The sequence below is a fragment of the Sinohyriopsis cumingii genome, chromosome 12, assembly GCF_028554795.1.
Source record: "Sinohyriopsis cumingii isolate HCF-2022 chromosome 12, ASM2855479v2, whole genome shotgun sequence".
NCBI classification, from domain to species: domain Eukaryota; kingdom Metazoa; phylum Mollusca; class Bivalvia; order Unionida; family Unionidae; genus Sinohyriopsis; species Sinohyriopsis cumingii.
In genome coordinates, this window is record NC_142972.1 from 66,917,079 (window position 1) to 66,928,804 (window position 11,726).

Here is an 11,726-nt window from a genome sequence, read left to right on the forward strand (position 1 = left end):
TCTGAGCAAGATGATAACATATTTGACGATTACTGGTTTGTAGGACGATGTATATTTATTGTTTAAGTCTGCTGGTTTTATTATTTAGAATATCATTTGCAAAAACTCTAAAAAGACTCATTTGGAGTTCCCAGTAGGGTGACCTTTATAACAATGTTACGAAAAGTATAAATGTATATAGTAGTGGAAAGCACTGCTACAATTCCAAATACAATGAGCGAGTGTGAAGATGGGCTAATGGCCGACAATGAAAGGTAGAAGAATTTACATTTCTGATTAACTTTACTAATGCAGATGGAAGGAAGGAAGTTTATAAATAAAGATACAAATTTAAAAGCTAAGATAAGCATCTGTAACCTTGTCGCATACTTGGAGACCAAACCTCGATATATATATATATATATATATATATATATATATATATATATATATATATATATATAAGAGGACCTCAAATGGCACATGATTTAATACTGAATTTATTAAACGAGTTGAATAATCCGAGCTTATCATACATTTTGTATTGAATCATCATCCAGAGATTTTGTTTATCACAACATTGTCATTTTGCAGGAAAGCGTTTGGATAGAGAGATAAATATGTGGTCTTCGGCATTCATGAAACTCAAGCTCCGAGGCAACACCTGTGAAGTCTTGCGCGTGCAAAATAGGCCAAGATTTGAATCATTAAGGAACGATTCAATGGCCAGGAACATTTTTTTAAAAAAAGTTCTTTTTGCAAATTATAATTCAAAGAGAAACTGTCCTCCCAAATGAATAGAACGTTTGAAATGGACAACATTGTTCAACAGCGGATGTCGAATGGAAATTGATATCTGACGAAATATAATTTGCTCGCTTTAAATAGTTGACGCGTCATATGCATAGATTACGATGCGACTATGTACATGGTTTCCACCTAAAGTAGGCTGATCCCACTACAGCAGCATTCCATGTATTCAATATGTTCGTGACGGGATGATTAATTGGTATGGAAGTTGTACTAAATCTAGACTATATAGGTGTTGCTGTGAATATCATTGATTACAGTTTTAATGTTTTATGACCGCATATTTGCATTTTTTGATTTGGAAGTATATGTTGATTGGATAATTGTATGTCAGTTGGGGACAAGCATTTGTCAACATTCTTTTCAAAAGAGAGGTGATATTTTCCCCCTACAAAGGCTGACATTTAATCCTCACTTATCATAGGGGTGGGATGCCAATTAAAGTAGGGAAGCTATATGATTCTTTTAAATCCATACGCAGCTATTTTCTCTTATCACACTACTAGTTCCAATAAAAAGAACGTACTCTTTACCTAATGAGACGATGAATAAAAGCACACAAATATAAGACGAAAATTAAGAACAAAGGGCGTGTAGTTAAATATTTTTCAGTGTCTTGCTTGCCCTGAGACATGAGCACGAATGAAACAAGCTCTAATCAGCTTCGCATGATACCATGACATAAGAATGTGCATTTGTACCACGTGTTTTTATTTGATATGAACGAATAAACCGTCTTATCGACAGTATTTATCAATGCTTGAGATGTACATTGTGGTCGTATTCTTGACTTTAATATAATCCATAGTTAGAAGTGAGTAGTAAATTAAACAGTGATGAAACATCTGTAAATGGAAGCTTCTTTTAACTTGAAAAAATAATCACAGAGGTTGGAATGAAAACAAAACCATCTAGTGCGCTTCATTATAGTGTTAGATATTCTTCTGATGTCATATAATAAATCATACTCCCTCAAATACTCCAGGGAAAAATAAGAAATCCTTAGTCAGCGTGGATGAAGTAATCGCTGCTTGCATGTATTCGTCTTGTGTCGATTCATTCAATCCTTTAGCCTTTGCAACTAAATTTTTCACCTAAAACAGAAGAAGATAAAAACAACAAGAAAAGGCAATTTTATTGAAAGAATAGAAAATAAATTACAGTATACAATGCAATTTTAAAAGAAACAATACCAAGGTTCTTTTTTCAATCAATGAAATTACCATGAACAGTCAAAATCCATAAAAATTAGCATTGTAATTTGTCTCAGGATATTTGTTTTCATCTAAATACAATAAATACACGACTTCTAGTAGATATATTGGTACAATAAACACCAATCATATTGCTGACCAGTAACAAACCGATAGTTATTTAGATACATTAATAACTATACAAGGTTGCTTGGTAAGAAAGAGTGATTACGAGTGAGAAAGTAAGGTGAGAAGACGGTAACAATTCATCATAAATATTAAAGAAACGATTTCAGTCATTATTGGAGGATTGCAAAGTTGGGGGTAGGGGTTTTAAGAAATAAAATAAAAAATAGAACTTTGATAACCAGTGTGAATGCGACGACTATACAAATGCACAAATTTCTCATCAATATTCAATCAATGTGATAACATAAGCACTTAAAAATGTCATGACGTTTTCACTAAGGATTTGGTCTCTAAATGCATGCACCTGAGCTGCAATGAACAGCCTTTAAAAATCATTAAAACATTTTAGGTTTGTAAAGAAAATAATAGAAGAGGAAAGGTAGCTACAATACATATTTTCAAGTCATGCACTTATAAGCAGGACGAGTGCAAAGTAGGTGACGTTAGTTTTATTTCAATATTTTCAACAAATCAACCTGTTGCAAGTAAGTACGATTATTTTTCTCAGTGAATCATGTACGTTAGCAAACGACGAGGACGATGCAATATAGTAGAACAATTGTTATAACAAAGCTCACAGATATTTCAGAAATTTAACTCTTCCACAACTGTGTTTATCGACTGGGCAATTATTGAAAAAGCGTTTGTTAAACAAGATTCTGATGTTGCACTATCAATTCTATAGAAAAAATATTAATAACAATATTTTGATTAGACTTCCAAGTTGTCAACTAAGAACGGATCTATAAAGTATTGTTACACCGGATATCATTGACTTGGCCCGTCTCCAAATAGGCCCGAATTGGCATAGATCTGATTTTATAATGGTCGATGTCTATATGGTATAAATATCAACATTTGATAGATTACTTTAGAGTGATATTAGTCATCACTTACCATGGTGAACAAATGATTTATTTCTTTTTCGTGAGCATATCGTTGGAATACATACACAATTGCTTGAATAAACCAAGACCCCAAAGTTTCGTGTCGAAAAGAGACAAAGCCTGAAAACAAGAAAAGCCCGTATTTTTTCTCACATTATTTGAGTATAAGATTAAATAAAAGTTTAGAGTATGCTTAGGACCTAAGTAAGTAAACAGCAACCAACCAGTCAGTCAAACAAACTAACTAACTAACAAGCTAACGAAAAAAAAAGACATAACATCTGTCAGTTCATAAATACATAATCAGTGTCATATATAGTTACCAGATTTGGTTACAAAACACAAACAATAGGGCTAAATCAATAAACTGTAAAATGAGATTGAGTCTTTTAATATTAGTCAACATATCACACTGTTTCACACACACACACACACACACACACACACACACACACACACACATATATATATATATATATATATATATATATATATATATATATATATATATATATATATATATATATATATATATATGCATGTATTGGAGTTTTCTTCGCTTCTTCCTCAACTACATTTAATGGCAGAAATGTACATCATATCTTGCGCTATATGACGGTGATAAACCCTACAAAACCATTATAAACTTGGAATATAGAATTCAGTTTGTATTATTAAGTTTTTTACCTTTCGTGCACGATGATGCAACAAACATATCCGCAAATGTGGGTACTCGTCGAGTTTTTCTAGCAGGATGACAAACGGTCGCGTCAGAAGAATGTACAAGTGCAATAGTTCTTAACTCTTTAGCTCGTGCTTCATCGATAGAGCTGTCTTCTTCATCCAGAATGCTGACTCCAGTATCATACGTTCCTAGAGAAGAAACGCAAATAAAGAAAATAGGTTTTGATTAGGAATGATAATATATTAACTTTAAATACTGGAGAGGGAGGGGTGGATTTGCTTTCTTGGCTTTCATTCATAGTCAGTTTAGCTTCTCGGGAATCCGGTGACTATTAAAATCTATCGTCAACTTTGTTTCTGTAGGTATGCATGTATGTATGTATGTATGTATGTATGTACGTATTTATGCATGTATTTTCCCATCGTTTCATACAAAGCAAACATTTCGTTGCGGAAAAAAAAGGGAACAGTTCCAAGAATAAAACACACATAACAAACAAAATTCTTAAATACTCTAAATAGCTACCTGATGAGAAGTCAATTAGCTTTAATGTAAAGAAAGAAAGAAAGAAAAACGAAACTAAGCGATGAAAGAGTAAAATACAACATCGACAGCGATGCGTTGATAATGTAGAACAATATGTCAAAAGTTTAAATTATAACACGTTTACTGATGAAAGTAGTGGATTTTGAGAACCGAGTGAAAAAGGTTAATGAAAATGGCCATAAGTGTCTTTTTCTTGATTAAACATTGACAGATAAAGAGGTGAGTATTGATTGGTTATCAACTACCTATATTTTCACATCGACACATTGTGTCTAAACAGGTAATTACTATATATTACGTACCTCCTTGGCATGCTTGGATGAAAAAGAGCTTAGGTTTGCCTGCGAGAAAGGGACATTGTTCCGCTGTGAAGAGTGGTTTGATGTTTTCCTCAAAGGATACATAATCGCCGTCAACCCCGTATATTCCATGCTCTGAGCCATGGCTAAGAATAGTGAGAATGAAGCATTCGGCTCCTTCGTGAACCTTATTTTCAGATTCCGTTCTTAGGAGACATAACAGCTTCTTGTAATGAAAATAAATCTATACTAATGGTGGGCATATTAGGAAAATGCATTTGGCAATCAACCAAGACATGCCAAGTCATACAATTATATAATTAGTTCATATAGCTACAACAATGACATTATTAACTTCACTGGGTGTAAAATACCGACATATCCAACGCTACATTTTGCATTTAAATACAAAATTGTACGTGCCATACAAATATTATTGTAAGAGAAAATGAAGATAAAAACCCGCATAGAGTATTTAATGTCCATGCAAAGGCTTCTTTTCCAAATACAAATTATATCCCTTAATGTATTTTAAGAGCAGCTTGGAGTTATAAAAAAAAATTATAGCAAAGAAGGCTTAATATTACTAGTCTTTAAAACAGGATAATCATCAACCAATAGCAATGCCCCTGTCGATTGAAAAAAAAAAATAGATGTCGACTAAAAAAGGGATGCACATTTTTAAATGTTAATTTATAAATAAGCAATCATAAAATAAGCATTACATGCCTATATTCGTCATCTGGTAACCAAAGGTTGAACGATTATTCTAAAATGAATCATGTATGAATAAACTATATCTCTATCATACCTCTACTGTTAAGTCATTGTGAATCTCAACGGAGAAATGGAGTTGGTCAAATAATTGGGAAAGTCTGTCTCTGTCTTTTTCAGAGCCAGTTCTGTCTGATAAATGAACATCTTTGGCATGTTTAGATAATCTCTGTTCAGTGAAGTTTTGATTGTTGATAATAAGAGCTTTCCCTCTTGTTTGTTTTTTCATCGAATAGGTCTGAAAAAGCAAGCAGAATTTAATAATGTTTGGCGAAAGCTGAGTAATTATAGGATATCTTCTTCATTTTAATTTCTAATTGATTACTGCTCATTGACCTATCATTTGCCGATGGTTCATGCGATAAATGGTTTAAGGGGGAGGGGGCAAATATCAATATGGAAATCAAATATAGTTCTCAATACGACCAACAAATTTTGAATCAAATCACAAAAACATATTCTGGTTCAACCGAAAATGACATAAGAAAAATTATTTTAAAACAATACAATTTATAAAGGAATGAATAATATCATAGGGAAAAGTACCCAAACAGGTAAGCAATCATATGTACCACCACTGGGTTACTTCGTCACATTAGCATAGAGAGAATACCATCATTTGCTAAAGTTCGCATTTCAACTAATTTGTATTATGAATAGAATTTATAAGAAAAGGAAGGAAATCAAAACAAAGCATTAAATAGATTACAGGGTATGCATTTCTTCCAGCCAAGTAATCTACACATGAGTCTTTACTAGCTATTGCAACTTTGTGTCACCGGTATTATAAACACTGTATTAAAATCCCATGGAACATGTATACGTATCCGTTATGAAGACCCGGGTTCGTGTAGGTTACTTGATGTATGTTCAGTTCTTTATTTTGCACAGCCGTATTATACCCTTACGAGTGAAATGTAGAGATAGAGAGATATTAAAGAGAAAAGCAGAGATGATTTGAATGAATGCTTAATTCATTTAGAAACATGGATTGTTTGTCTTTTAGTTATTTTCATATTTCTTACGTCGGTAATGATTAATCACTGGAAATTCATAACTGATTTAGAAAGCGACTACTCTAACAGAACCTACTGTTGCAACAATATATATATTTATGCGTGTTAATGCGCCATTAGAGGATTACATTTGACATACCACTGTTTTGACATATCGTTAGCTTTACACCAACACTTTGAAAGCCATGTCATTTTAATATCTATTTATCTATCGATATATATATATATATATATATATATATATATATATATATATATATATATATATATATATAGGTACCATAAATGCTGTAAGCTCTATATGCTATATTTATGTTTATGGCAGTTGCAGCCTCAAACTATTTGTTTATAATACGGTATGTCTCATCCATTTCTTAGCACCTTTACACTATATACCTTGTACAAATAGTTATGCTATGATGTTATTACAAAGCATACGTTTGCTTCACCACATATAATTTATGTTCAATACAAAGTCACTACAGTGGCCGGCATCAAACACAACATCTGTCTTTGTTTTAATTATGTACCCATATATTTTGACTTTGTAATACTTGCAGACTGAACTTTCTGAATTCTGTCTTTTCACTCTGTCTTATTTTCGACTCTATCGATGTCGTAAAGAGTAGGCTGGTATATACATATTACATTTTAAAATCTTATCAAATACGATCATAATACAGAATCCTGTGATTTCATTCACTTTCTTTCTGACAATAACTTGCACCCCTCGTCTGCATGCGTGAGATCACATCACATCACATCACACACACACACACACACACACACACACACAGATATATATATATATATATATATATATATATATATATATATATATATATATATATATATATATATATATATATATGTGTGTGTGTGTATTACCATTTCGTAATTCCGATACTGTTTACGAACAGGTGAATCAAGAGCGCACATCTTCACTTCCACAACTTCTCGCATATCTTCATCCCGTGGCCAATCTTTATGGTAAGAAAATAAATCATAATAAGAGAGTATTCTACATGTATACAAGTAATATTATACAATTATTCTTAAAATTGAGTCAGATTGTACTGATTGATAATTGGAACTTCGATGAGGAAATCTGGATTCATTACAAGGGAATTTCTCCTCCAGTTAATAAAAATTTATTTTTGAGCTATAAAGTAAAAAAGTCTTTTGCCAAGAAAGATCTATAAGGTATTCAAAAGCGGTTAAATTCAGACTTCATCATTTTACTGTTTGGTAATGTCAGTAAAACGATTCCTTGTGCAGATATAATACACATTTATGCTTTATGTTTCGTCGATTTCGTTTCAAAACTAATAATTCGACATAATAATTAGAGATTCAAACTTGAGAAACTTGTTACCATAACTTACTTTCTGTTTTACTTTATGTATATTTCCAACTGCATGATTACATAACAATTTGAGATCAACAACATGTGTTTCTTTACTTATTTAAATAAAAACTACTGCATATTTTACTTGTTGGAAAGCTGTCATCCGTAGAAGAATCTTTGTTCGAATCTTCTAGCTGTTTCAATTGATTGTGAGGCGTTCTGGAGCTACGGAGAAAGTTTTGTCCAACGTAGATATAGATGCGAAGAAAGTTGGCAAATATCTGGAAAGTGAGACGTAATCTAATTTTTTTTCCGACTCTTAGACTACTACGGGACAAAAATAGAAAGTTCTTTGTAATACAGCATAAACATACGGCTTGAATGGTATCGTCGGCAAAATGTAGTTTCGTATTGACATTATACGTCTATTTCACCTGTGACGCGAGGAAATGCAGGCAATCACATAATTCTGTGAAGAAAAAAAATATTTTGTGGTTAAACTATGCAGATACTGTGTTACAGTATTTGCCAGTGGTTGTCAACACAGCTGGAAACTGTTTTCTCCGAATCGTCTAAATTTCGATTGCAAATTATTATCATGATGGCTTTGGTTTTCAATATTTATTCGTAGCTTAGCTAAGGACATTTGTGTTTGTACCTGGAAATAAAACACTGATGCATGTAAATGGAGACTTTTTACCTTGAGGACAAAGACCAATGATTCATATTGATTGATACCCATTTCTTGGTGTGCTGCTATTCGCTATTTACAAAATTTTGCAGTCTGAGATAAATACTTTCTCTGTGATTCTGGAATTTCAAGGTATCTTTCAACTGTTTCTTTTAAAAATATGCATTTATATTCAGAACAGATTAATTGAAGAATTAAGCCTACAGGTCATATACTTTTTTTAATATATTTGTTCTTCATGGCATAAATATGTCAAATAGATTCTGCTCCCATGCCAACATATACAAACACACGTTTCTCTGTCTCCACTTCCCACGCCAGATTTATGCAAGCAATCCCCTTCTTCCACCGTCGTGTTTGCAAAACTTTACTCGACTGAACCTTTAAAGTTATTATGTTTCAACTAGTTTATTTCAACTGGTCGCGGATGTTGGAAAATATTTTATATTGACTTAGAAAAGTGCAAATTATATCCAGGATATTTCATTGTATTAAAAGTAATTATAGGTTTTTGGGTAACTAATCAGCAAATTTAGAGAATGGAAGTATCGTTAAAACCCACAAATAGTAAATCAATCAAACAAGGATTGGAAAGGTAAAATACTAGCTGAGAAATTAAACTTGTTCTCAGCATCACAAGGAAATTACAGTACAGTGTCAACGGAATCTATATTTTCACCAGCATCACCATTTACCAGTGTGATAAATATTGCTTCATATATTTAACTAAGTCAACTAAATATTTACATCTGAATAGGCTATTGACTGAATGGTTATCAGGATTAGACAAAAGACATTAATTAAAAATGATATAAGAAAACCAGAACTTTTGCAGTTAGCATAATAACATTTTTAACAATGTTTGGTGTGCATGTTTTTTAGGGAAGTATAATACTGTGATTATTAATGTTAATGGCAGTACATGCCAGAAGATTATCTGGCAATAATAATACTCTGACCCAAATACATGTTAATGTTCTGTTTCAAGAGTATTTCGTCGTCTTTTTCCCGTGTACTGGAGTTTACAATACATAACATTTTCTATCTTTCCTTTTCATTATCCCAGTGCTTTAACACGTTGGGACGGGTTAATATGATGAAGTCTATATGTTCATCCATTCCTAAACATGCATATTTTCAGTACCGACGGACGTATGTGTAATATATGTCATCCTCTCCTTAACAAATTCAAAACAGCTGAAATATGGGTCACTGATTGTCCTACAGCTGCTGAATGTGTCAGCTCCTTCTGAATGTTGATCTCGCCATTATGGATGAGGTTAGGTGGTTTGCATTTTTCATATACATTTCAAATAACATTTGTAATATCAGTTTCACATGTCATTCACATGTCCTAGATCTGACAAGTGTCCTACATGTTCTACAGAACATCATACGTCAGGCTGACAACCTTGGATCATGACTCGAGGTCTTCACGTTCCAATCCAGATTTAGCCCCTGAGTCAGACCATGTACACAATTGCCATCCCCACCAAACACACACACACACACACACACACACACACACACACACACACACATATATATATATATATATATATATATATATATATATATATATATATATATATATATATATATATATATATATAACTTACATAGTGAAACGACCACCCCGACAACTTAGCCCGTGGAAGGTAACTGTAAGGCTGTTATGATCCCCACCGTGGAACTATATATACGCTGTGTTCTCGTATAGCGGGTGAATTCAGCCTTGTGACACACACTTACTGAGGCAGTGGGACGAAGAGGAGTAGATAGGGGAAATGTGTTTTACAACAGCTCTGGTTTAAGGTTTGCATTCTTTGTCCTGTTATTTTGAAGTGTTTACAAAGAGAAACTAAATATCGTTATTTTAACAGAGCATATGTTTGTAATTTAAACTACAGATTAAAGCGGGTGGTATGAGATGAAAGGAATTTTCTGTGGTTGTCTACAGTCATCTGAGTGTATAACTGTTATCATGAACAGTTAAGTAACTGACTCTGTGTCAATTAAATATATGTTATTATTACTTATAAGTGTCCCCTTCATTGTAGCTATATCGCGTAACTTGGATAAGATATCGTTGTGTTTATTATCTACATTTTATTGATTTGTACTATGCACAGGTATAGCATGAGTTCATGTCATACGCTAAAAATAACTCAAACATGTTAATATACTACGGGATATATTAGCTGACGAAATGAAACTACTCTTTCAAATACATGTGCATGATTCACAAGTACAATGGTTCAAATTCAAACGATGGAATTGACAAAGATACCAAAATATGCTTTGATAAACTTCTTCCACAAAGATGGTGGTATATAAGTTTTATCCACGATAAATTCAGATTACATTGATGTAGGTCATTAACATGCACCAGAGACAGAAATATGACTATACGATAAATAACTAATGAAAGTACAAGACATATACTTCATACCGAAGACCCATATCTTGGATTTGCGATTTGATTTCTCTTTGTAGAGGTTCTTTTGAAAATTCCCCTGAAACACCCATGATCTTGCGCATCTTCTTCAGAATCGGAACGGTCCTCCTTATTACCAGTTGGTCGAACGTCTTTCTCTTCAGACATTATGTATGTTACGAAAGAAAGCTTATTCACACTGACAATGCATTATCCGCTAGTGCACATACGAATACAATGCATATGGTGGATGAAAACACCCCTAGTTGACGTTCATCTTACGGCTTTATATTCTTCAACTGAAAAGCCTTGTTTACTCTCCAACAGAAATACCCATTTAGTACAGGTCATTGTACTACTCGGAACATCTTCAACCTTTTCGGCCAAGTCAATAAATGTTCCTCGATTGCAATTCGCTAACATTATGAACTATATTCTGAACTACTTTTGTTCACATGACACAAATATTTCAGCGGAGGGAAACCAGGTCACAATCGGTATATTGTTTGTTTTTACTCATGTAATTTCTGAGGTACACTCAGCCGCAGGCGAGTCACGAAACTGTGTGCATTCCTACAGCAGCGTCAGAGGCTATTTCACAAACTGACGGATAAGACCGAGCTATGTTCCGATACGTCATTGTACCTAGAACTTACAATTGCGATCATGAAGTTTACATTGCTTTGTGCATCATAGGGATCATACACCGTACACTGTGTGCAAATGTTTGCTCACACCAAAACCGCGTATAATAGGGACCGACAATTAGGGGAAAAAGTAACGGACAATTTTATTTATCGATGAGATAATGAGGAATTTTCTTACCAACAAGATATTTTTCTTTCGCTTTGTTCAAATTATTTTTCGCAGTT

The 11,726-nt window shown here is 33.2% G+C and overlaps 1 protein-coding gene across 4 annotated transcripts; it reads right to left on the reverse strand.

The window, feature by feature from the left end:
* Positions 1–1,481: 1,481 nt before the first annotated feature.
* Positions 1,482–11,246, reverse strand: LOC149786628 (caspase-3-like). 4 transcript variants are annotated; one of them, XM_089978237.1, is made up of 8 exons: positions 10,870–11,246; positions 7,872–8,007; positions 7,267–7,361; positions 5,400–5,600; positions 4,592–4,811; positions 3,746–3,931; positions 3,069–3,178; positions 1,482–1,883 (listed from the first exon to the last, which is right to left on the reverse strand). In XM_089978237.1, exons 1-8 carry the CDS (start codon positions 11,020–11,022, stop codon positions 1,752–1,754), a joined length of 1,233 nt encoding a protein of 410 aa, XP_089834363.1. In that variant the 5' UTR covers positions 11,023–11,246; the 3' UTR covers positions 1,482–1,751. The 4 variants fall into 4 exon arrangements, with proteins under 4 accessions (XP_089834363.1, XP_089834362.1, XP_089834365.1 ...); XM_089978236.1 differs by having other exon boundaries at positions 4,592–4,814; positions 10,870–11,244; XM_089978238.1 differs by having other exon boundaries at positions 1,749–1,883; positions 3,124–3,178; positions 4,592–4,814; positions 10,870–11,243.
* Positions 11,247–11,726: the final 480 nt, after the last annotated feature.

What these genes read in the sequence shown, in the direction of transcription:
- LOC149786628 (XM_089978236.1), bottom strand. Translation starts at nt 11,022, where the DNA reads ATGTCTGAAGAGAAAGACGTTCGACCAACTGGTAATAAGGAGGACCGT. An exon ending in AGTATCGGAATTACGAAATG is followed by an intron (nt 5,601 to 7,266) that starts GTAATACACACA and finishes TTGCTTTTTCAG; the next exon opens with ACCTATTCGATGAAAAAACA. An exon ending in ACAATGACTTAACAGTAGAG is followed by an intron (nt 4,815 to 5,399) that starts GTATGATAGAGA and finishes TTTCATTACAAG; the next exon opens with AAGCTGTTATGTCTCCTAAG.